The sequence below is a fragment of a genome, unplaced genomic scaffold (assembly GCF_019419815.1).
Source record: "Pyrus x bretschneideri cultivar Hongxiangsu unplaced genomic scaffold, Pyrus_bretschneideri_v1 Contig2, whole genome shotgun sequence".
NCBI lineage: Eukaryota > Viridiplantae > Streptophyta > Magnoliopsida > Rosales > Rosaceae > Pyrus > Pyrus x bretschneideri.
Window position 1 is genome coordinate 9,501,653 of NW_025999501.1, and position 25,508 is coordinate 9,527,160.

General features: G+C 38.2%; 2 protein-coding genes and 1 long non-coding RNA gene across 4 annotated transcripts; all 3 read right to left on the reverse strand.

The window, feature by feature from the left end:
- Nucleotides 1–782: 782 nt before the first annotated feature.
- On the reverse strand, nt 783–4,308 carry LOC125476829 (glutamate--tRNA ligase, cytoplasmic-like). The gene is made up of 6 exons (XM_048583390.1): nt 3,921–4,308; nt 3,559–3,801; nt 3,012–3,194; nt 2,076–2,968; nt 1,387–1,851; nt 783–1,174 (listed from the first exon to the last, which is right to left on the reverse strand). The coding sequence occupies exons 1-6, from the start codon at nt 4,060–4,062 to the stop codon at nt 956–958; spliced, it is 2,145 nt and encodes a 714-aa protein (XP_048439347.1). The 5' UTR covers nt 4,063–4,308; the 3' UTR covers nt 783–955.
- A 1,418-nt stretch (nt 4,309–5,726) lies between these two features.
- Nucleotides 5,727–11,449, reverse strand: LOC103930273 (phytochrome A-2). Of its 2 annotated transcripts, none has more exons than XM_009339583.3 (5): nt 10,727–11,449; nt 7,911–9,980; nt 6,943–7,759; nt 6,373–6,663; nt 5,727–6,259 (listed from the first exon to the last, which is right to left on the reverse strand). In XM_009339583.3, the coding sequence occupies exons 2-5, from the start codon at nt 9,967–9,969 to the stop codon at nt 6,055–6,057; spliced, it is 3,372 nt and encodes a 1,123-aa protein (XP_009337858.2). In that variant the 5' UTR covers nt 9,970–9,980; nt 10,727–11,449; the 3' UTR covers nt 5,727–6,054. The 2 variants fall into 2 exon arrangements, with proteins under 2 accessions (XP_009337858.2, XP_048439423.1); XM_048583466.1 differs by having other exon boundaries at nt 10,722–11,449.
- A 5,470-nt stretch (nt 11,450–16,919) lies between these two features.
- LOC125476957 lies at nt 16,920–19,283 on the reverse strand. The gene is made up of 2 exons (XR_007258230.1): nt 18,241–19,283; nt 16,920–17,521 (listed from the first exon to the last, which is right to left on the reverse strand). It is a non-coding gene; the product is annotated as an uncharacterized LOC125476957 (long non-coding RNA).
- Between the last annotated feature and the right edge of the window lie 6,225 nt (nt 19,284–25,508).

Consider the following 25,508-nt stretch of genomic DNA (forward strand, 5'->3'; position numbering starts at 1 on the left):
GGAAATATTTTTGTTCACCACCCTATTTATCGCCGTCAGATGAGTTTAAATTTCAATATCTGTGTAGAGGATATACACAAATATCAAAATTTAAACTCATTCAACGATAATAAATAAAGTGATGAGTATTACCACCACTTGAGGATGATGAGCAAAAATGCACCTAAATTAAAAAGCACATCCAGCTCATATAAAACGCTCACATGTTTTATATGGTAATGGCATAGAAGCAATAATGTAGAATAAACAATAAGCATGAGTTGGGAGGGATTGGGTGGATTATATGATTAAACATGTTAAAAGCTTAATTTGGATATGATAAATAAACCGTATTAGGTTAAAACCGTGATTAGCTGTTGCTAACGACACTATTGTTTAACCATCATTGCAACGTTTCAGCCAAAAGGAAGTCGAAAGAAAAGAAAACGCTTCTGCTCTCTTTGTATTTACTCGACTTTTCTCTTCCAATTCAATCAACCACAAAGCTTGCAGTGAATTATGGACCTATTTGTTTCGGATTAACGTTCAAACTAGGCGAGGTATTACCATTCAAACTACGGTTACGTATACAATATTCGGATGGAAAATGATTTCCGCGTACTTTTTTTCTCCCTCTGTACTCCCCTTGTGTTTGCCCGGCGTTTCGCCTTTGATTTATTCAACACAAAAGCTAGAAAGGAGCACGCAAGCACACGTGGAGTGCAGAAATCAGTTCCCTGGTCGAAATCATCTTTTTATTTGGAGAAATAGATAAAATTAATAGATAGAGTGACTCAAATCGGTGCAACGTAATTGCCAATTCAAGCAGAACACGAACGGCAATTCATCTACCCATATAACTTCAAGTGTTCGATAAAACATTTCAATCTGTTCCGACTAAAAAACTGTTAAATCAAAACGAAATCAACAATACTTAATGCAGTTGGACATAAAGCACCTGAAAATTGTAGAGGTTTTACCTCGATCCGGTCTGCTGCCTGCCGTCGGGGATTGCAAATAGAACAATGGGTTTTGAAGGCCTGAGGTAGGGAACATCGCATCGGAAATATCCTTTCCTCTCCAGTTGCAGTATATCGCCACGCTTAAGGTTTCGCATGTTGGAATCCCCAAGCGCTGCGGTCTCCTTTTCGGTACATGGGTTAACAACATCGACGAAGTCCTCGTCTTCCTCGAGCTGAGGTCACAAGTTACAAAAAGCAAAAAAGGTAACTCAGCCTGTATACACCACTTTAAAGAAAAGAATCAGCTGACTACAGATAAGCCATAGACCCCCAAGTTACGTTTTTGTCCTTAAGGAAAGAAAATCCAAGGTGTTTGCAATCCACAGATTAATTCATAAGTAATATGCTAAGACGTATAACTTAATACTCGTTGATTGGGACATACCTTCTTCTTTGTTATCAGATGATCAAACTCCATCAATGAGAGCTTAACTAGCTCATCTGATTCAGGGAGCCAGGTGAGCTTCAATTTTGTGGTCTTGACAGAACCCTCAGGATGCAAGACCCCTGTGAGTTTGAGATTTCCGTCCGTGTCTTTCTCAATTCCCTTAACAATGGCGTTCCCCCAATCCATGAGGGTTACTTCCTCGTCTACTTTGATGGACCCCGCATCAGCATAATCTAGCCATATCCTCCTTGTGTATGTTGTTGCCTTCTCCCCAGCACCTTCGTACTTCTTATGCCTAGGAATGATGCGGACAAATGGTTTCTCAGGACCATTAGTCAGGGTCAACAACACGCGCCGCTCTTCGATGACAGCAGTATGTCTTGGGCATACAGGATCAATTATCTTCTTATTAATAGTCCAGAGTTTGTCCCATTCCATGAGATTCAGATTTTTTGAAGCCCCCTAAAACATAATAGTATAAAATCAGTAACAAAATTAATGATTCAGAAGAGTATAAATTGAATTCTCGACTTATGTATACAAAATAGTACCAAGTAAGGAAAAACAACTGTGAAATTAAGGACATAAAAGAAGCATTGGTCAGGCATTATATATTTAAATGTTATAGGCATAGCTCATAACTTCTTTGATGCATAATATAATACTACGACAGACTGGTGTCCTACCTGCTCAAGAATGAATTGTATTAATGCTTCAACTTTGAGACCTCTGCGCACAATTCCTTGGACAGTTGGAAAACGAGGATCGTCCCATCCACTAACCTTCTCATTTTGAACAAACCACAAAAGCTTGCGCTTACTGAGAAGAGTATAAACCATATTCAACCTACTGAATTCATAGATATGCACTTTTCGCAGTCCCATATCCTCTTGAACTCGATAGTACTGAGCATTGCGGTCATGATACTCACTAGATCGAAGTGCATGTGTAATACCTTCTATGGAATCAACAAATGGACAAGCAAAATCATAAGTTGGGTATAAGTTGTACTTGGACCCAATCCGATGATGTGGTGTTGGATTGCAGCGATAATAAACAGGATCTCGAAGAGATTTGTTTGGATCCTGCATATCCAGCTTCCCACGGACACAGCACTCCTTACCCCTCTTAGACCCAGCAATTATTTCATTCCATAATTTTAGATTCTCCTCTACACTGTTGTTTCTACATTTTGATTCAATGCCATCCATCCTTTCTTTCTTCATCTCCTCACGTGGCGTATCATCAACATATGCTTTACCCTGGCGAATCAGATTCTCAGCCATTTCCATCAACTGCGGGAAGTAATCTGAAGTATAGGTAACCGTTTCATACTTGATACCCAAAGTCTCAATATCCTTGAGAAGATTGTCCACAAACTCATTGCTTTCTTTATCAGGATTTGTATCGTCAAACCGCACAATAAGCTGACCCTGATACCGCTGAGCAAAATACTGATTCAATAATGCTGCCTTCGAGTGCCCAATGTGAAGATAACCACTGGGCTCTGGTGCAAATCTCAGTCGAACCTTTCCAACCTCCGCTTCTGGAAGATCTACTTCAAATGTTGGCTTGCTTCCTGCCTTATCTTTCCAGATACATCTCCATTTACACTCTTCAACTGCTGATCGGCCTGAGTGCCTTTTGTTTTAGTTGCGGTTGGCTTTCTGATCCCTTCTTGCCAATGAAGGTAGCTGTGACTTCATTCAGGGCATCACCATATTCGGCAAAGAGTGAATTGAACCACCGAGAAAGGTTTGGATACTTCTTTGAATTCCTCAAACTCTCCCATCTTTTCCCAGTTCCTGCTAAGAAAAACGTATTAGGGCTGGTTCGGGATTTGCCTTTTTGACAGCCAAAGCGCTTCTAACTAGTTTGGTAGATTAAGTTAAAAAGCATTTCCGGGTCACAGAGGCGCTTTCTGGAAAAACACCTGCTAGGTGCTCCTTCAGAAAGCACCTCTTTTAATAAAAATTGACAATGGTTACAATAAAAGCACGTCTAGTAGAATTGCTCTCGAGCAGAAGTGCTTCTTACAGAAGCAGTCCGAAACCTCCAAAAAGCACTACTTTTAATGTTACTTGTCCTTAAATTTCTACTTATTCGCAACCATGCCATATAAAGATCAAAATTAACGACTAACAAACCGTGAGAGAAGCAAAGCTATACCTGCAAGGCCTGACCAGATTGCGATATCGGCGATGGACAAAGATTGATTAGCAAAAAAGGTACTGCTTCCCAGATAGTCATCCAAATGCTTACAAGCACTCTCAAACGCAGAACCCTGTGAAAGCACAGGCGCGTACTCAAGCCACTCATCAATCTTCGCGGCTTCGAATGGATTGTCACCATACAATTTCGCAATTCGGCCGATGTATCGGAGAAGTACATTTTTTCCATGCAATTTCAACCTAAATCCAAAGATTTTTGAGATGCATTGAACATGAAGTTTAACCTTTTGCAAAAAAAAAAAAAAAAAAATGGTACAAACAAATTTCATAGGGCAAATAGTAAAAGGGTTTAGGGTTTACCCATTGGAGAATTGCAAAGAATAAGGGAATCGGGAGGGAGAGAGGCGTCGGTGGGGAGAGAGATTCCGGCGAGCTTGGCGGCGAGGAGCTCCGCGAGGGGAGGGTTCTCGGCGGCGAACGAAACAGCCTTAATCTCCATCATCAGAATCCAAGGTGTAGATTTTGCTCCTGGACTTGTTGCTTGATTGGCTGCTGTAAATGTATTGATTGAACGAAGAAGATGAGATGAAGAGAGAAACGCAAACGACGGCGACGATGTGCGAAACCAGACAACTGATCCAGTGGGCGTACAAAAAGCAACTCAAAACTAACGGACCGGACCGATGGGCCGTTTTCTTTCCTCAATCAGGGCTAGTGTTTGAAAAACTTGTTTTGATCTTTAGGAATATCAGATATAAAATAATGCAGTTGAACGTTTGACAATTGTATTTTAAAAGTGATGGGTATGAAAAGCAGTATAAATGCATTTGGAATTTTTTGATGTGAAAGTGATATAATTGTATATAATAACGACGGTGGTGAAGGCAAAGGTTGTGATGGTGGTGGTGGTACCAATAAAGGGGTGTGGTGGTTGACTGCTAAGGTAATAATGGTGGTAAGGGCAGGGACAACAGTGATAGTGGTGGTTGTGGGTTGTGTTGGAAATGGTGGCAGTTGTGTGGGTGGTGGTGGCGGCGGCGGCAACGATGGTACTGGAAGCTGTGGTTGTGGTGGTAGAGGTGGCGAATATGGTTGTGGTGGTGGTTTTAGTGGTTTTAGTGGTAGCGGGGTGATTGTGGTGTGGTGGTGATGGCAACAATAGTGGCGATAATGGGACTGGTGGTGCAAGAGGTTAGGGTATGTAATGAAAGGTGGTGGTCACTTTGCTTTCTAATGATAAAATAAGTCCAGAAGGATAAATAATGTTATTTTTTTGCAATTAATGAACGTATTATAGGAATTGAAAATATTCATTGAAAATAACAACGGTGGTGAAGGCAATGGCTATGATGGTGGTGGTGGTACCAATAAAGAGGTGTGATGGTTGGGCTACTGAGGTAGTAATGGTGGTAAGGGTAGGGACAATAGCGATAGTGGTGGTTGTAGTTGTGTTTATGGTGAGGGTGGTGGTGGTGGCGGCGGCAACGATGGTAGTGGAAGTTGTGGTTGCGGTGGTAGTCGTGACGAGTTTGGCTGTGGTGGTGGTTTTCGTGGTAGGGGCGTGATTATGGTATGGTGGTGGTGGTAACAATGGTGGTGATAATGGCATTGGTGGTGATAATGGCATTGGTGGTGTAAGAGGTTAGGTTCTGTAATGAAAGGTGATGGTCACTTTGCTTTCCAATGATAAAATAAGTCTAAAATGATAAATAATGCTTTTTTTTTTTTTTTGGAATTAATGAGTGTATTACAAGAATTGAAAATATTCATTGAATGCTCAATTTTGCTTTTTATTAACGCAACTTTCAAAATCAACCTACAGGCCTGAAAGCTATTTCTTTTAAACTAAGCGGAATATTTTATTTTTACCAAACATTTTTTTACTGCTTAAATTTAAAGTGAAGTAGTTTTTAGTGAAAAATAACAATAAACCTCTACTCCTATTTTTATAAGGAAAATTAATGAAAAAAGCTTGAAAACTTTGAGTTTTAACGATAAAGATAAAATAAAGGATAAAGTGAATAATACCAAGATTGCATTTTTAGTGTAAAAATGTGATTTTTCGTTAAAGTGAACAGTACCGGAAACTTTTCGTTAAAGTTCTCATCTTTATATGGATGAATCTTTTAGTTTCCTACCACTTTCGGATGAGAAAACAGACCAAGATAGAGTGAAGCTATAGATAACGCTGAAATAAAATTTAATTAGGTCGACGAATTACAACAAGACATAATTAAGCCAAAAACATGAAATGGCGGACAATTACAAACTTCATCCTCAGCACGAAGTACAACATCTCTTACCGTTTCTCTTTCTATTGTTCTTCACACATTGCTCTAAAGTTCTGCAAATCCACCACAAACCAACACCATTTAAAGAACGCGCGACAGACGTGCGGATTTGCAGGTTAAAACCAACACGAATGATCCAACGGAAAAAGTTGTATGCACACTTGACGATTTGTGTCATCTGCCGTTGAAAATTGTCTTAGGACTTACATCTTGTTTGCCGCGGCGAGTTCTACGGATATCATGAAGGTTGACTTGCCTTCTTCCCTAAGATACCGTACTTCTCCATTCATGAGCTTCACAAGTTTACAGCTAATGAGCAGGCTAATGCCCTCCTCAGATATGTCTCCGTTGTTTCCAAACATCTGGTTCAGCAATCCTTCTGGAATCCCACCACCGGCGTGTGTGATCCTGTTTCAATATATCAAATCAGCATCTCGTGATAATTGCTTAACTTGTAATACAAGCAACCACATTATACATGAAATCAGTAGTAGGTTATGAATTCAATTGTGAAGCTGTACCTGAGCTCCAAATGCACGAGCTGAACGGATTGTCCTAACTGATCTTTGGTCAACTTAGCTTCGATAGTAAGCTGGCCTCCAGTTGGCATAAAACTAACTGATACCGCTAAGAAATCAGCTACGACTTGTTGAAGCCTAAGACTATCCCCATATAACGTCTCAGTCATGATATCTTCCGCTGCATCGTGGACAATGCGGATGCTCTTGGCATTGCTCTTAATCATGACTTGACTGACAGCGGCATTCAGTACTTCATGCAACGTAAACTCGACCATCTCCAGGTCCAGGTAGCTGTCGAGGGATCAGAAAAACAAAGAAACATTGTCCAGTCAGAATAAACAAAGTCAATAGCTTCTCCAGAAAAGAACATGTTTCGGATTAATCTGCCATTTTATGAACCGAAAGTGGGTTGTTGTAAGGATATCAAGGTGCCAGCATGTAAGTTGTTTCAGACAAACAGATCTACTATAAACCAATTATCCAATCTGTGTAGCTTAATGTGAATTAAAAAAAATGTTAAAAAAAAAAATCCAAGGTAAAATAAATCAGTCTTCAACGACTAAATCATACCCCTCAATGATGGTATCAAGATCTGAATCATCCAGTATTTTGTTGAGCTGGTGCTGGCACTGGGCGCTCGTATGCAGAAGCTGTTGATGTTCTGCTCCCAACTCAGTATCCTCCATCATTTTCCGAGAAAATATTATACCGGCTAAAGGATTCCGGATCTGCCTTCTAATATAAGACAATTCCTTCAATCTCTTCACAGCAGTTTGTTCTGATAAGCGCTGGACATGAAGTGCTTGTTGCAGCTCTGGGCTAGCAAGCTGCAAGAAGCAAAAGACCCCAGTGACTGAGCCCTCACTGTTCACTTTCTTACTCACGCACAGCAGGCATTCTATGTGTTTTCCATTACGAGCACAGAAACCAAAGGGGACCTTTTCGGACACCTGACCTGTCATGGCATGGTTAAGTACAATACCAAGATTTACGAAAGATTCTTGGCTCTTGAGAGGACAACATGCCATGTTGATCCCAAAAACCTCTCCCAGAAGCATTTTATCCATTACCTCCTCTCGTTTCCACCCTGTTAACTTTGTCATTGCTGAATTCCACTCAGAACACCAGCCAAATTCATCTGTACCAAATATTGGGGGAATCAAGGGGCTAGGGTTTTGTACAATTGCTTTGTAATCACCCTCGATCCGGGTGAAATTGTCCATCACATTCTTCTGACCAGTGATATCCTGTGCCACAAAACACACCCCCACAACATTTTCCCGAATGTCTCTACTTGCACAAGCATTCACAACTAAGCTGATGGGACCAAGATCAGCCCTAGAACCATGTGTTTTTATCTCGAATTGGATGTTTTGTTCCTCTTTGCCTGACCAGGAAAAAAAAAGGATGAGTTTAATACAAACAGAGGACTATAATTGAAAACCTAATACATATCCATACAAGCATATAGCTATTTCCAGTAATAATTGAAAATCTAAAATGCCTAAACTGTCGAATAGGGTAAATGAGCGACATACCATGCAATGCTGAGTCCAACATTTTCTTCACCACGCTAGTCGAAGAATCCTCCACGAGTGTGAGCAAATGCTTTCCGATTGCTTCATCAACAGGAAGACCAGTTAACTCATCGATTTTTGTATTCCACCCATTAACCAGCCCATCAACATCAACAGCCAAAATTGGAACCGTGGCTGTTTCAATTAAACGGACCATCTCACTTGTCACAGCTTCCAGTTCTTGCATCCCTTCAAGTTTGAGGTCACTAAGCCTTACATTAATTGCTTTGGTGTTTGCTTCCAAGGTGGTTTCAACATCTTTGAAAGCATTCCTCAGAATAAGCTGCAAAGAATGAATTGCATCCATTTCATAGTCCTTCCAAGGCAAGCTCCTCGTCTTGACAACTTCAAGGAAAGCCTTGAATGATGATCTAGGGTGCATTTTAGAACCATCATCTTTCTCACCGGTTTCATGTTTTGCACCACCCCATCGAATTTCTGCAGCAGTGTGGGATCGAAACCAAAAGAGCACGTCCTTGGAAGTTATCCACACAGCTGCCATTCCACATACTACATCACCAAGAGCAAGAGCCCCAGGGAATCCTGCGTCATACAAGCTATCTGTACTCAAACCCGTAGAATCCATATGGTACTCGGAGAGCCATGAAGCTATGTCATGAAGCTGAAAGTCACTCAGAGTCATTCCAAGTCTCCATACCTTGTTCTTGTACAATAGGGCAGCTCCATCACATTTCACTAGATCCATAACATTAGGGCTCTGTGACATAATACCTAAGGGTGCATCTCGTAACAGCATATCACACAACAGCGTTTGGGTGCGCAGGATGTTCTTCTCAACCATCTGATCTTCCATCTCTATCTCCTTATTGACATGGATGGCAAACACTTGAGTTAAAAACTCACAGGCATACCTGAGAGGGAAAGGAACAAATCTTGGACTTGTATTATGGCATACTACCAAACCCCAAAGTCTCTTTCTTTTTTGAGGCGGAACAGAATCAGGATCTCTCACCTCGTCATCCCCCTCATTAACAACTACTGCCATAACAAGAGATGCGATGGAATTCATATTCTTCATATATTCCAAATGGCAACTGTGTGGGGCTCTCAGGGTTGAACCGCACAATGTGAGATCCAGCGGAAGCTTCTCATCTTGAAACACCTTCACATGTTTCGCACCACAATCGACAATCATGCGGACCTTATTCTTCATAAATAGGAACCGTGCAGCCTGAGGTATGTCAGTGGATGGATAATGCAACCCTAGATATGGCTCCAGGCCAGGCTTCGTAAGCTCAGAGACCACTTCTCCGTGATCATCATCATGAAATTTATAAGTCATCACCCTGTCATAACCGGTGAGTTCAAAAACCTCTTGGACCATTGTATCACAAAGCCTCTCCATGCTCCCGCTAGGCAAAGATTGCAATCTGGCAATTGCTTTGGCAGCAAGCTTGTATGATTGCAGCGCCCCAGCAGCAGTCATAGGCACTTCATAAGGCTTCACCGGCTCAAAGTCAATGATCAAACTGCCCGTTACTCGATGAGTTATTGCATAGAAAGGCTTGCCAGAGGTCTTGCAATGAACTAAGATGGGATTTAAGAGAGAAACCTCTCCAAATCCGAGGGCCTTATGCAGTGCGGAGGCACTAGGGGCAGTGAAAATTGTTCTTATATCTGTTCCTATGCCAAGGACAGGGGAGTCCCCAACGCTTGGGACTGCATGACTGACCGTGGTCAGCATTTCAGGAGCATTCGCACTGTATGCAATGACCTTGAAAGTCTTCTCATCCAAGGCTAGCAAGCATCCAAACGGTTGGATCGTCTTGCCTTTCTGTATGTTATGGAGATAAGCAGTGGTCACTTTGTCGGACCTAGGTTGTTGATCTCCACCAACTGAACTGCCGATACGCACTGAATTCGAGTAGTCAAAGGAACTACCCGATTCCTCAAAATCGGCATGAATCTTTGCATCAACAGTTGTCTGAGCAATGATTCTAGCGCTGTGTCTAGACCGCCCTGGATTGCTTGATGAGTCACTAGGTCTAGAAGAAGACATTCTCGCACAAACTGCGAACAGAAAACAAACTAATCAGAAAGATATAAGAAGCATGCTAACATGAAACGTTGGAAACCCTTCTGAAGATATTGCTAGTATTGATCCATAAAACAGAAGGCTGATTCTAGTAATCATTGAGTTTATTTTCATCATATCAATCGCCGTTCAGATCATTGGAATACTAGGCGTAAAAAATCAGTAGCAGAGCTCAGGATTTTTTACTAATACGCTTTAATGATGCTGAAAATACCAAAACTTTTACACGACTGCATCAACATTTTAAGATACGAAAACTTATCGCAGAGAACAGAACTCTTTCTTCTCAAAACAGTAAAAACACAAAGATCTTTAGCATTTACAAAAACTGACAGAAACAAGTGAAACTAATTACAACAGAAACTTTAGTGAATGTAGAGCAATTACTGAACTTCAAGTTTATCTGATATCTTGAACAATTATCTACCAATTACTTCATTAAAGCAAACAAAGGTAAGAAAAACGTAGAAACAACTAGTAATTCAAGAAGCCAAAGTAACTAAATCAAGACTATGAGTTTAAATCCCCTAGGAGCCCGAGTTCAAATTCCCTTCAAGTTGGATTAGTTTAAAGTAAAATATCGCTTATTCGCTTATATCAGAAAAATCAAAAACTAGGAGTCAACAACAATTCTAGCATCAAAAGTGACCAGAACCAGAACAAAAAATAAAAAAATAAAATAAAATAAATTAGGCAAGAAAAGAATCGCATACAACCTAACCTTTCTTCAGCTGCAGTACAAGCAAGCAGAGCTCAACTAAGTCTCTCAGGTGCAAACCCAACTTATAGAAAAACCAAACTGGCAAACAAAAACATGGGATTACTACAAAATTGTTATTAAATTAAAAAATTGTCCACTGAAGTCTCGAACTTTCAATCCCATCCCCATCTGTCCCTGTAATGGACACTAATCCCAGCGGCAGGACTGGACTGTTAGTAAACAAAGGAACCGCCTTTAATAAAATAACAATAAAATAAAAAAAGACAGTACAAATTTAAGAAAAGCAAAAACTATGAGATGGGTCCACTCCGAAAACACAAAACAATGGAGAAGGGTTTCTGCAGCTGGAAAAAGCTACCAAATTTGGCGGGGAGGGATTGGATGAGGGTTTTAGGTACCCTTTCCAAATGGGTAAATGGAGTTAGTTGATGACAGCCATAATTAGCAAAGACCATCATCTCTCACTTCCCCTTCCAATTAATCCATGGAAATCTGGCGGTTCCCAGCTGAAAATTGGAAAGAGAAAGCAACCCATTGGGCAGAATATACAGGTTAAACTATTGTCATCAATGGCGCAGTTAAGCTGCTTCATGATTACTTCATAAACTAATGGGAAAGTTAGGTTTCCAGAGAGTGGGGAAGTAAGAGGCGGAGAGTCAGGGATTTTCTAGGATATGGGATAAAGGAAGAATAATAGTACAGGCGTGGGATGAAATCAAAAGAATGAGCGGGGGGCTTATGAGGATCACGTGCGGTAAGATTATTGGTGACGGAGGATACGCATGCCACGTTGCTCTCACCCTCAACGTTGTATTATTGAGTGGGGGGACTCAGAATGTTACGATAATGATTAAGAAGCGGGAAGAGTATCCACTCTTGAGCTCAAGATGGAGATCTTCTTGATTATGAAATTCGGACCATTCAAATTTAATTTAATATTTGTAATTATTATAATTTTTAGAGGATTCTTCTGTTTGGAGTCATTAAATTAAATTTGAACAGTCCGGATTTCGTGATAAGGAGAATCTTCATCTTGAGCTCAGAAGATGATCCCTTTCCTAAGAAGCGTACGTAAGCTTTTAGGGTTTTTGAATTTTAATTCTCGAAGAAAATAAAAATTTAATAAAAATTTGAAGTTAGATTAAATATTAATTTTAGTCTTCTAATGTGTACTTAATTTAAATTTATACTAGTATATGGGCACATACAAAGTGTGTGATACAAAATTACTATTTTTCCCTCCTTTTGTCGATAGTGTGTATCAAAAGTGAGAGCAAAATAGAAAAGAAAAAGTTGACAATAAGGGTTCTCATAATAGTATAGATATCTTATTTAATGTCATTACATTAAAATTAAAATTATTTATTATTATACACATTTTAATTCATTATATTTATTTTACTTCCTCTAATTAGTGTACCTAAACGTCTGTATCATAATATATTTTACTAAATTAGTGTACCGATATGTTCGTATCTAAATATATTGTAGTGAATTAGTGGCACATAAGAAAATATGCAAAAATATAAGTGTACCGAAAAATTCCGTACCTAAATATATGATACTAAACTAGTGTACCAAAATGTCGGTACCTAAATATATTATAATAAACTAGTGTACCAAAATGTCGGTACCTAAACATATTATACTAATTTAGTGTACCGAAATGTTTGTACCTAAATATATTGTAATGAATTAGTGGCACATAAGAAAATATGCAAAAACATGTGTACCAAAAAATCTTTACAAAAATATTTTCTTATGTAAGATACTTACCATAATGAGAATTAAAATTTATAATATTTTTATAAAATTTAAGATAAATTACACAAAATTACCTCAATTATTGATCTCACGACACTATCATACCTCATCTTTTAAAACTGACAATGTCATACCTCATTTTTAAAATTTGGTCCAATGTTATACCTTCCGTTAGCTTGGAGTGAATTTCTCAATTAACTGCTGACGTAACTTGATCCAATGCCCATTTTCTATTAAAAAATTAATAAAATATTATTAAAAACTAAAAAAAATCATTTAATATTTTTTAAATATTAAAATAATAATAAAAAGTTATTAAAAAAAATATCTCAGTTTGTTCCCTTCCACCCCCCTCTTTCTCTCTCTTCTCCCCCCCAACTTTATCTTCTTCCCCCTTCCTGCAAAGAAGAAGAAGAAGAAAAAAAAAAAAAAAAAAATTTGTCTTCCCCCCACCCCACCCCCTCTTCTCCTCGCACCCACCTTCTTCCCTCCACACCCATGCCCCCCATTTTCTCTGCACCCAGGTTCTCCACCCGCCTGGCGAAGGTTTCCCAATTCCACCTCAACGGAATCTGGGTTTTTTTTTTTTTTTTTTTTTTTTTTTTTGGGGTTGTAGGTAGTGGGTGCGGGGGGGAAGACAAATTGGGTTTTTTTTTTTTCCTTCTTTTTTCTAGGTTGCAGGAAGGGGGAAGAAGGTGAAAATGGGGGAGAAGAGAGAGAAACGGGGGTGGGGTGGGGGAAGGGGACGAACTGAGGGTTTTTTTTTATTATTTTTTTTAACTTTTCTTTATTATTTTAATATTTAAAAAATATTAAATGTCACATCCCGGCCCGAGGCGGATCACTTCCCGGGTCCCGCTCCACCACCGTAGCACGATATTGTCCGTTTTGGGCCCCGACCACGCCCTCACGGTTTTTTTTTTGGGAACTCACGAGCAACTTCCCGATGGGTCACCCATCCCGGGAATGCTCTAGCCCCCTTCTCGCTTAACTTCGGAGTTCCTACGGAACCCGAAGCCAGTGAGCTCCCAAAATGCCTCGTGCTAGGTAGGGATGAGAATATACATATAAGGATCACTCCCCTGGGCGATGTGGGATGTCACAAACCACCCCCCTTAGGGACCCGACGTCCTCGTCGGCACACACGCGGCCAGGGTTAGGCTCTGATACCAAATTGTCACATCCCGGCCCGGGCAGGACGACTTCCCGCCCCGCTCCACCACCGTAGCACGATATTGTCCACCTTCGGGTGCACTGTTGTAAGGCTTTTTTAATTTGAACTGCTTTAGGCTTTCTGCTCTGAACTGGTGTCTCACTTACGCTAGCACTTATTACTTCTAACTTATGTATGCTAGTTTTTATTTATTCGTACTTTTACATTACTATTTTATTAGCTTCCGCACTGTGCACATGGCTACGTCACTTCCACGTGACAGGCAACACGCCCTGATCTCGGTCGGGGTGTGTCATTAAATATTTTTTTTTAGTTTTTAATAATATTTTATTAATTTTTTCGGTTAAAGTACAAAAAATATCTCAACTATTTGTATTACGACACTTTCATACCTCATCTTTTAAAATTGACAATGTCATACCTCATCTTTAGAATTTGGTTCAATGTTATACCTTCCGTTACTTGGCCATTTACTTTTCAGTTAAATGCTAACGTGGCTTGATTCAGGACCCACTTTCTATTAAAAAATTATTAAAAACTAAAAAAAAATTATTTAATATTTTTTAAATATTAAAATAATAAAATAAAATAAAGAGAAAACAACCCTTAGTTCGTCTCTCCCCATCCCCCCTCCTCTCTCTTCTCCCCATCTTCATCTTCTTGCACCCACCTACAACCCCTAAAAAAAAAAATCCAATTTGTCTTCCCCCCCGCACCCACCCTCAATTTGTCTTCCCCCCCTCCCCACCCCCTTTTCTCCCTCCTGCAACCCAGGAAAAAAAAAAAAAAAACCCAGATCCCATCGATGGGAAGATGGGGTGCGTGGAGAAGGTGAAGGATGCGTGCAGAAGAGGATGTGAAGAATGGATAAGAATGGTGGATTTGGGGTTGGTAGGGGGGACGAACTGGTTCGCTTTGGATTTGTTTTTTTTTTCTTTTTCTTCTCCTTCTTCTTCTTTCTAGGTTGCAGGGGGGACGAACTGGGCTGGGTTGGGTTTTTTTTGGGGGTGGGGGGGGGGCGGGAACTGGGTTGGATTGGATTTTTTTTTTCTTTCTTCCTCTTCTTCTTCTTCCTTCTTCTTCCTCCTTCTCCTTTTGCCTCTTCTTCTTTTTCCTCCTTCTCCTTCTCCTTCTCCTTCTTCAGGGCGCGTGCGGGGGATGAGGGGGGGGATTGATGGGTTTTCAATTTTTTTTTTTTGGTTGAAGATTAAGCAGGGAAGAAGATGAAGATGGGAAGAGAGAGAGAGGGGGGAAGGGACGAACAGAGGGATTTTTTTTTTAATTTTATTTTATTTTCTTTATTATTTTAAAATATAATAAATAATTTTTTTTAGTTTTTAATAATATTTTATTAATTTTTTAATAGAAAGTGGGCCCCAAATCAAGCCACGTCAGCATTTAACTGAAAAGTAAACGGCCGAGTAACAGAAGGTATAACATTGGATCAAATTCTAAAGATGAGGTATGATATTGTCAATTTTAAAAGATGAGGTATGAAAATGTCGTGACACCAATAGTTGAGGTAGTTTTTTGTACTTTACCCAATTTTTTAATAGAAAGTGGGCTCGAATCAAGCCACGTCAGCATTTAACTGAGAAATTCACGTCAAGCTAACGGAAGGTATAACATTGGATCAAATTCCAAAGATGAGGTATGACATTGCCAATTTTAAAAGATAAGGTATGATAGTGTCGTGAGATCCATAGTTGAGGTAGTTTTTTGTCATTTACCCTAAAATTTAATTTATGAACACCATAAAATTATAAATAAAAAAGAGAGACATTTAATATGCTGGCATTAAATAGAGTCTATGGACTAAAATCAATTTTTAATCTTGTATAAGACATTTTTCTAAACTTCATCTTATTCAAGGATTAAAATCTAGTTTTTAAAAAGTTTTTTTTACTTAAATTTCAAACCTTGCTCATATGACATTGCACATATTGATCCATTGTAGGTAAGTCCGGTTATGTAAGATTTTTCTCTCACAAAATTAAGACCACAAATAAGGCTTGTCGATTTGCCGAATACAAGAGCCGAGTGATTGTGTGTTGCAACATAGGCCATAGCCATTGATCTGCTCGTCAAACATTAGATTTTGCAGTAACTCTAAATTGTGTATCGAAGGACTTTAGAGCATGTCTAAGGGAGTAAGTAAAGTTTTTCTTTGTTGGCATGATGGCATCTCATACCAAGAACATAATAAAATGTCTATATAAGGTCAGGTGTTACTTTTTTCATTTGCTAATTGGTTTGCTACATTTGGTAAAGGTGCATGGCATAACAAATCAAACTTTACTACGTTTTATTTTATTTTAAAAAGAGATCAGTTAGTCGCTTCGTCAACGCAATTCACCCTTTAGGGGCCGAAAAATTTCATAGAAGCATTTCAGCCTCCTTCTCCTAACCACCATCATGCAGTTCACTACTTAATTGCTACCTCTCTTAAAAATACTCTTGTATATACTTTTTATAATTGTAATAGTGTTTCGAGTCGATGATATAATAAGAGGGGTCTTAACTTTTTTTACAGTATAAGTATGACTGACAAACATGTTAGTCGCTTTGGGTGTTGGCCCGTCTCTCTGCTCGGGGGTGAATCTCCTGGTAACTGGCACTAGAGGGGGGAAACCACTAGATTTGGCCCATCCTTGTCTGTGTGGTCCAGACTCCATCCCCTTGGCCGTCTTCCTTTTCCTTTGGCACCATCTGCCAAATGCAGTAAATAAAGTTTAGGGCTGCTTTGCAGATTCTGTGAAATGGTAATGGGTTGGATTTTGATCACATTTCATCTCTGTTCAAGTCTCCAACATATTGTTGAGTGCAAACCTTTTCACCTGAATTGAGATCCGCTCCAAATCTCTGTGTTTAAACTGACAGACCAAGAATATTCCTGACTACTCAATTTAAATCTTGCAGACTCTATTAGCCTATCACACTAGCCCGCATCACACAAAACCAAGCCTTTAAAGTTTAAACAGCTTGAATCTGTCTCATAAACTGACCGAATTTTCTGGTCCGCCGGCTACAGACACAAATCTGGTGAAGATCTCAACTGCCCTTTCACTGACCTAAAAACGGAAAAACAGTGTGAAACTTTTTTCTCTTTTTCTACTTTTTAGCGCTTACATGTAAATGCTATCAACCACGGGGTTCCTTGCGACGTAAATATGTTATTGCTGTTGAGATGGGATTGCAAGTCTCTAAAAACCCCTGTTTGAAAGTTTCACAAAAGTAATAACTTTCAAACTGAAATGTACTAATTTCCTTGTTCGGGTTTATAAACATAAAATTTAAAATCCAATGTGAGTAAAAAATCCATGCAATCTGGAGGTCATGAATCCTGAATTTTAAGCTTCATCTAAGTAGTGTCATTTCTAAAAATCCCAAGACAGTAGGAGGCTTAGGAAAAAAATCACAACAATATATATTCTCACAACCACCCTCACCACCTTGCCACGGTCACCAATTCACCATGCCCCCACCGTCACTGCCATTGCCGCTGGCATCACCCCCGCCCGTAACTTACAGGTTGATTGCACCTCCATCATGCCTTAGAAGAGAGCAATTTCTCTATCATCAGTCCATTTGTACCGTTTACAGCAGCATGAGCACCTACTTCTTATACGTCGTATTGGGACCGGGGGTTGAAGGGCTGCCATGGCTTCCACCGCCTCCGATTGAAAGAGTATTGGAATTTATAACCTAGGTAGTTTCTTGATGCTGGCCAACAAAAGCAATTGATATCGTTCATCCATCATAACCAACACCAGAAAACACAACTTAATCCTGCTCTCTTGAGCTTAAGGACTGAAAATCTAGTGATGCATCAAACAAATTGTATCCATAAGCTCCTCCTGCCAGAGACACACGCAAAGATTATAGGAATCAAATTTCTTTAAGGTGAGTCTTTGTCAGAGAAAATTTCCGATTCTGTCCATTAACAAGGAGATGGGTAGGAGTAGGCTATCCCCAGAGTTTCGAACCCTGATAGTGCCCAAAATTCACGGCTCGTTTGGTGCCTAGGATTGAACCAGATAACTCACTATACTGAAGTTGAAGGAAGAAATAATGAAATTTTGTCCGACTTCGAAGGAAGAAAATGTATTAGTCCTGAAGGGAAATTATCCCTTCTAATCTAATCCCCTCAAAAAGAAAAATCGTCTACATCCACCCTCATATATACATTTAATCATAATGATTTATCGAAAACGAATCCAATCTTAGACACCAAACGAGCCATTAGTTAACTGTGTATCTATTTTGATGATTTTCAACATAAAATGCATGATCTATAAGATAATTAAGAGGCAAAAGCAGAGATATACTGGTTTCTTTTCCAGACAATTATCTACTACAAATTGGCAGCTGCTAGCCTAATTTGTATGTAAAAACATCTAGGTATTCTGAAAAGACTATAACAAAATAATGCATGAACTTCTAAAACATCTGGCTCAACACCTCATCATTACACCGGAAGAAAAAAAAAAAAAGAGATTCTCAAAACAGAATACAAGAAGTCCACTCAGATGACCAAAGTCCAGTGAAAACGGAATAAAGGTAGAAAAGGGCATACCGTAGATGCTCAACAGCATGACCGCAATATCTCATCCAAGACGCGGTAAATGAGGCGCCCCCGGACTCAGTCATTGGATTGACAAAGTTTTAAACTTTACATTCTACAATCTACACAATATCAGAAGAAAAGAAAAAAAGTACTATATAAAAACACAATGTACGAACGAAAAATTACAAATTCAAAGAATTTGACCTCTTCCACTCCTACAGTTGATCAAAATACACTCGTCTTTCAAATGTACACCCCATTTCTTCAGGAAGCGATGCAAGACGAATGTGGTTTCCATTTGTACTATGGGCTTAGATTTGTAATCACGCGATAAAAAGAGAAGAATATGTTCTTGAAATCAAATCAAAGCTTGGTTTCTCCATCTGCTGCCTAGATGCTGTCCTAAAAGCATATATTCTTAAAACCAATGTGCACCATCAAAACCGTCAAAAAGCACGGAAACTATCATGACACCGAGATCAAAAGGCATTTAATTTCAAAAAATCCAAACACCCTTGCCATCGGTATCAAAATTCGACATCTTCCCCGATTCATTTCTAGAAAATTCTTAACGATCATCACTTCCACACAACAAAAACACCAAAAAAGTGCAGAAATTGATAATAATATCCTTCAAATTCAATCCATTTTATATGAGGAAACATTAATATCTAAGTGGGGATTGCAATCTTTGGAATAAAATTCATTGCTCTCAACAAAAGCTCTCAACATCCCAAAAGTAAAATTTGGGTGCTCAGGGTCACTGGTCTGAGACCCCATTGGGGAATCCAGAGTTGGGGATTGCGTGAAACAAAAGTAACAACCCTTATTACCACCACCATTACCGCCATCTCCTCCAAACCTCTTACCTGAAGAAAAAGCACAAGACGACGCAAAATAGGAAGATCCAGAAGCAGAAGCCCTTGGCTTGGCTTTTCTGGGAAGCTGCTTTTTGGATCTTCCAAACGGACGCAGGACCACCTGCTTGGCCTTTCGGAAATTTCTCGACAACCCACCACCACTAAACCCTCTCTGCTTCTTTGCCTTCTCCTCACTGCATCCGCATCTTCCGTGCGACCCACCACTACCACTACCACTGCCGCCGCATTCCTCGTCATCGTCGTCGCCATCATCGCCCACCACACAGCCACCACCACCACCACTGCCGCCAACAACGCTTGATATCTCCTTTTCAACCAAAGACATCAAATTTATGTATCAATTTCGATGCTTTTCACCAAAAGCAAACTCCAAAAAGACCAATAATTTCATCAAAGCTTTGAAATCGATCAAAAGGGTTGAACCAAAGGAGGAAATGGCGACGACCCAGATGAGAATTCGAATTGAATTTCCAGATCTTCTTGAAGAACGGACAGAAACTAGAGATTTCTCCGCCAATGTTGCAGGAAAAATCTAAACTTCGTGTTGGGTTATAAATTTTCGGTTCTCAAGTCCCCAGTCCCAACCCAAAAGAACTGTAAAAAGCGGGAAGAGGACGCGTGGTGGTTTTCTGGTGGGTTTAATGGCATTTGGTGGCGGTATGACTTTGATTAGTTTAATTTTTAAAGCCCAAAAGCCTTATCCTTTCTTAAGTCTTCTCTAAAGCTTCATTTACACTCGCTTTGGACCTATTTTTATAGGAATGTGCTATTTATATACTTTTTTTTACTTTTCATACACCTCTTGTTAATTTATGTTTGTTGATCTTCTTCAATTCATCCGATCTGACAATCAAAAACTAAAAAGATGAGGGAGAAGTAAAAAGCGATGTGTAAATATCACACCATTTTTATATTCCTTAATACTCTTTTTCTATTTTCCTTTCACATGTTTACTTCACGGACTCGTATTAAGGTTGAGTATCGTGTTCATTTCGAATACGTCTTGCATTTATTAGTATAAGAAATTAAAAAATGGGTGGATTCACAAAAATAAGCATTTGATCAATCAAGCATCATTTTTTTCACGCGAGGTTTATCAATGTGTTTGGAATATGAGACGAAACATTGCATGTCATTAAATAATTAGATAGAATTTTTTTTTTTTCAAGTACACCTCTAATTGTCTAATAACATATAGTATTCAGTCTTGTGCTTTGAGCATACTGAAAAATCTCTTCCTTTTTCAAGATTTGCCTCATTTTGATATAAATAAGAATGTCATAAAAGTTATTGTAGTGAACAACGAATTTATATCTTAAGATAAAATACTAATATAAAATTGGATGATGCTTGCATTGTCCTTTTGGGAGATAAACTCATTCATCTATGTGCAAAAAACGTATCTTCATTGTAAACGTTTCATAATTAGAACCGTTCAAAAAAATAATTTGAATCAGGTTCGTTTAGTCATCCAAGTTTATCAAATAAATCAATGGTGTAGGAACTGTTGGATTGTGATTTTTTTTTTTTTTTTTTTTTTTTTTTTTTGTGATTCCAACAGGTACCAAGTATCATATTCATGATGAAGCATCTATTTATTTGATACATTTAGATGACCAAACAAACTTCAAGTCGAATGATTTTTTTGGGAATGATCTTCGAATAAAAACTAAGACATTGAACGGTTTTTATTATGAAATTTTTTACGATGAAGATATGTCATGCGCAATTGAAAAACACAAATATTATCCTTTAAAATTCACATGTTATAACATAGGTAAATCTTATCGTCCTAATCATTGGAAATGTGTAGAGATGTGAATTGTGATTTTAATGTGTGACCATTTCTCCTGCTATGGTTTAATTTATCAATTGGATTACCAAAAATTTTGATATGGAGATATGAGATATCCAAAAGAATATATACTTTTTTTTTTTAAGGCAAAAGAATATACACTTTTAAGTCTATCATTATTTTATGATATATGAAAGGATGCGGACAATCAATTGCTTGAGACATCATGAAAGATTTTTGAATGTGATTAATTTTTATATTGATTAATGCCGCAAACATGTATAAGCAACTTGTAAGCTCATAAATTTTAAGAGAGTTTAATTAACTTTTAAATACTTTACATAGATTTTTGAGTGAATTTTATTTGAATTGTAATGGAGTTTGTGAGAACTTATCATAGATTTTAACAAAGATTTTGATTGATTCTCGTGGATTTTTTGGTATTCCGTTATAAAATTTCCTCTAATTTCAAATTTTAAGTAAGAGTAATGCTATTCATACCATATTTTTGTATCACATTTTTGTACTACCTTAGATGACATCTGATGTGAATAGCCACTTTATTTAAAAAATTTGCAAAACCCAAGCAAAGGAAGGAGAAAGACTCCTCGTATACTACAATCATTATTTAATTAACTAGTTTTTCTTAATTATTAGTTTATTAAACAATGAACTAAATTTAAAAATCTGATTAATTCAAATGATGTGGCTGTCCACATCAAATTCTACCTAAAATGATATAAAAATATGGTACAAAAATATGGTAAAAATAGCATTACTCTTTAAATAATGCAAAGTGGCGGTGGACCTTCATGTGTGATACTATCGGTGGTAATACAGGTAGAGTCATGGTGGCAGAGGTATGGTGGTGAAGGTGGTGGTGGCGGCGGCAACATGGTAGATGGTGGCGATTTCTTGTGTTATTAGCAAAGCCAAAGTAGTTCACTTCAAACACCACTTTAACTTCAAATGAACCAAGAAAAACAGAAACAATGACAAGTTACCAGTCATGCATGAATTGCAAAAGATTTCTGGTAGAAAGGTTTGGTGAAGGCATGACGGTTGGACAGGATCAGATGAGTGCGTGCATGATTTTGTATGTCCTCAATAACATGGTGTATTTTACAGGCTGGAAGATTGGTATGAAAGTTCTGTGAGTCCACTTTTTGGTTCCAACTTCTAATTAATAATAATAACTATGGAAATTATGCAATCAAAGGATGAACCGTGGTTTCAATCCTCAAGTTTCTAACTTTCTATCACACACACACACACACACACACACACACATATATATATATATATATTTCAAACGTGTATGTTAAACTACTCTAATTTATAAGGAAGAAAAGCCAATATCTGAATAAAGTAATGAGCATACTATCATCATCAACTTATATACAATTCAATTTCTTAATACAAAAGAACGAGCGTACTATCGTGATCAACTGACCTAATTGAGATATACTAGTCTACTTTCTCTCATTATTATTTGCAAGGGGACACATCAGTTTCATAATTCCAGGAAACCATGAAAGTTGTAGCAGACACGTAGAGACCCCCATGCATCCTTTTTTCAAGATATGTATATACTTCAAAACTAGAAAACATATATACTTCATGATGTTTCAAATAGAATAAAAGTTTGGTAGGTTTGAAAAGATTATCAAACAAAAGCTGATCATTATGATTGAACCATCGCTGTAAAGAGAGCAAAGGTTATGCCTTTTGCTCCCTCCTCTTTCCATTTCCTAGCTTTCCAACTAAAACTACAACCCTAACCTACTTTCTTAAACCCACCCTCCCTCCCTCTTCTCACGCCCTATATATCTCTCTCTTTATGTACAGACGAAGAGAAGAGCATTGATTGGTCCAAGTTTATTTTTCTCGTCCAAACGGAGAGTTACAGGTGATGAACTCCGACTTGAAATGAGAAGGGGATATCGGAAATTGTGGCGGGTGGTGCCGTGCATGAGCCGGAAATATTTTCGGACAGACTCCTGGAATGACATAGAGGAAATACTCAAGAGCAAGCTAGCAACCATTAAGGAGGAGCCAGAGACATGTGAGGAAAGTGTTACGCCGCCGCGACTATGGCGGCTGGTGAAGAAGGGGCAGAATAAGATGGGATCAAAGGTGGATGTGGCAAGGCACTTTCTCATCCCAAATTTCAACCTCAAAGAGACTTATTTTCTGTTCATCACTGGTTTTGCATCTAAAAGCAGGTAGCTTTGGTGGACTCCCTCCAAATTCCAGTGCTGGTTGTCTTGTGCATTAGAAGTAGAAGAGAAACTTATGTTGGGATGCCACACATGTCGTATCTTAAGTTAATCACATATTATCCTGCTTTTTAACTTTTATATATGACAATATGTATTATATAGTTTGGAAAACCGCGGTTGTGTGTGTGTGTCTGTGTGTGTATAGTCCTTTGCCTTCACATGTGATTGGCATATTGCACTTTTTATCTATATTGATCAGTTGTGTATTATGTATTAATTGAAGTGGATTATATTTTATCATCATCATCATCATCATATTCCCATCCACATGAATTCACTTCTTTCATTTTCTCTGCCACAAAATCATTCTTTCAAATGTCATGGATTTTAACAAGGGTAGTTTTGTTTAAAATCAACAAAATGTTACAATATATATGATCACAATATATTGTATATTATGTTAAGTATAAATAGGTAAATCTAAAGATTTTATGGTACACTAATGCACCAGTTTCTCTTAAACCGTCAATGTTTTCTAAAAAAATATAAAGTTACACTAATGCACCTAAAACAAACAGAAAATACATTGATGCGATTACGTAACAACTCTCAGCCCTTTTTTTTTAATTTTTTGATATTTATGAATAGTTAACCCGATTTTAGACTATGCATTGCATCATCTGTTCTGTGAATTCAATTTATTGTAGTTGAATTAATAATATCAAATGTTCGGCTAAAATTCAATGGTAGAGTCGGAATGCAAGGGGTGAGTTTGAATGAGGGGACTTAAGACTTTCTCTTATTAATTTTAGACCACCCTTTAATATAAATAATATTGTTTATTCTAAAAAATATTCTTAAGGTCCTTCCCTTAAATTATGTCAAATTTGACCCAAGAAATTGATGGCTCAACCAAAATTTGGGCTGATCAGTCCAGACACAAAATGGAATAGATTCTAGATTTTCAAGTCAGCCTAAAATAAAATGCAGACAAATACAACATAAGATCATCTTCAAAGAAGTTGTCAAAATTACCACGTAGACATACAACAGTAAAAAATAGCAGCAAACTCTCTCCAACCGAGCCTTCAATTTCTTATGTGGCGCTGAGTCATTTGAAAGCAAGATCTTTTGCTGTCAAATTTGACAGTAGATGCCATGTTTATTAAATGACTTTTTAATAGATTAATATAATATATAATAAATTTTTTTATGTTTTTTTAATATTTGATTGGTTTCCTTAATCATTGGATTCACAAAAAAATAAATTTTTTTATTAAATGACGTTTGTTATTTAACATATCAGGTAGAGCAAAATATTGTACAAAATGTCAAATTGTCACATAAGCTATCAAACATCATTTTGATGTTTAAAATTTAACATCTCCTTTGAAAATGCTCTAACCTTCTTAATTAAACAAAAGCTGCCAATTCCCAACCACTTGTTTAATTCAATCTTGGACTAATTAGACCAACAGATCATAGCCTTGACTAGATTATGGACTCATTAGTGTAATATAATTAAACAAAAACAACTAAACCAGCTTTTACTTAAACATCACAACTGCAAACCTCACTTTCTTTAGCAAATATTGGATTTGATTTGCAACCCTAACATGGACATCAATCATTTGCACATGCCACTAATGTTCCCAAATCTTCTGTTGCATTAATAAACTCAAGGGAGCAAGGGAGCAAGGTACAGCAGCAGTACTGAGCCTGATCTAGTACTGATATTGTCCATAACTTTACTGCTCAAATTCAATATTACTGTGAAACTACGCACAATGAATCCATCCAAGTGTAAATCCAGGGTTTGTATCGAGCCACGCAACCCCAACAACCACTATCTATTTGGAAGAACATTAAAACCAGATTCTGTACTCATAACCTCCGTTTAGCACCCACAAGCTCTTTCCCTTTATATAAGGCACATGAGTATTAGAAGTCTTGTAATCTCACCCTTTTATACAGATCACTTTATCTTCTTTGTCCTCTCAGTGTTGATGGGTTTCCAAGACACTGTTGGGGGAAGGCTGGGATGCAACTATGAGAAGCTAGCCAAGAGCAATGAGAAGGTGGGAAGGCCAGAAAGGCAACAATGGGTGAAGAAAATGAATGGAAGGCCAAGGGGTTTTCGGTTATCGCACTCTCGGAAGCTTACTCTGAAGATTTTTTCTGTGGCTGTATGGACAAGCAGGATTTCAAGGATATGTAGTACATTGTGAACAGAATGAAGGTTGATGGAGCATATCCAACTATTATCTTCTCCACTCAATGGGGGCTTCCAGTTCTAATCTCGTCCTTCTGTAAGGAGATGCAGCATCAAATACTGCAGTCCTAATATTGTATCAATTAGGAACTGTATCAAATAGCATG

Bases quoted from the DNA above. Each gene is read 5' to 3' on its own strand.
- LOC125476829 (XM_048583390.1), bottom strand. From the start codon at position 4,062: ATGATGGAGATTAAGGCTGTTTCGTTCGCCGCCGAGAACCCTCCCCTC. The intron at 3,195-3,558 runs GTATAGCTTTGC...TTTTCTTAGCAG, and splicing joins AATCTGGTCAGGCCTTGCAG to GAACTGGGAAAAGATGGGAG. The intron at 1,175-1,386 runs GTATGTCCCAAT...TTGTGACCTCAG, and splicing joins ATCTGATAACAAAGAAGAAG to CTCGAGGAAGACGAGGACTT.
- LOC103930273 (XM_009339583.3), bottom strand. From the start codon at position 9,969: ATGTCTTCTTCTAGACCTAGTGACTCATCAAGCAATCCAGGGCGGTCT. The intron at 7,760-7,910 runs GTATGTCGCTCA...TTTCCTGGTCAG, and splicing joins GTTGGACTCAGCATTGCATG to GCAAAGAGGAACAAAACATC. The intron at 6,260-6,372 runs GTACAGCTTCAC...ATATTGAAACAG, and splicing joins CTCGTGCATTTGGAGCTCAG to GATCACACACGCCGGTGGTG.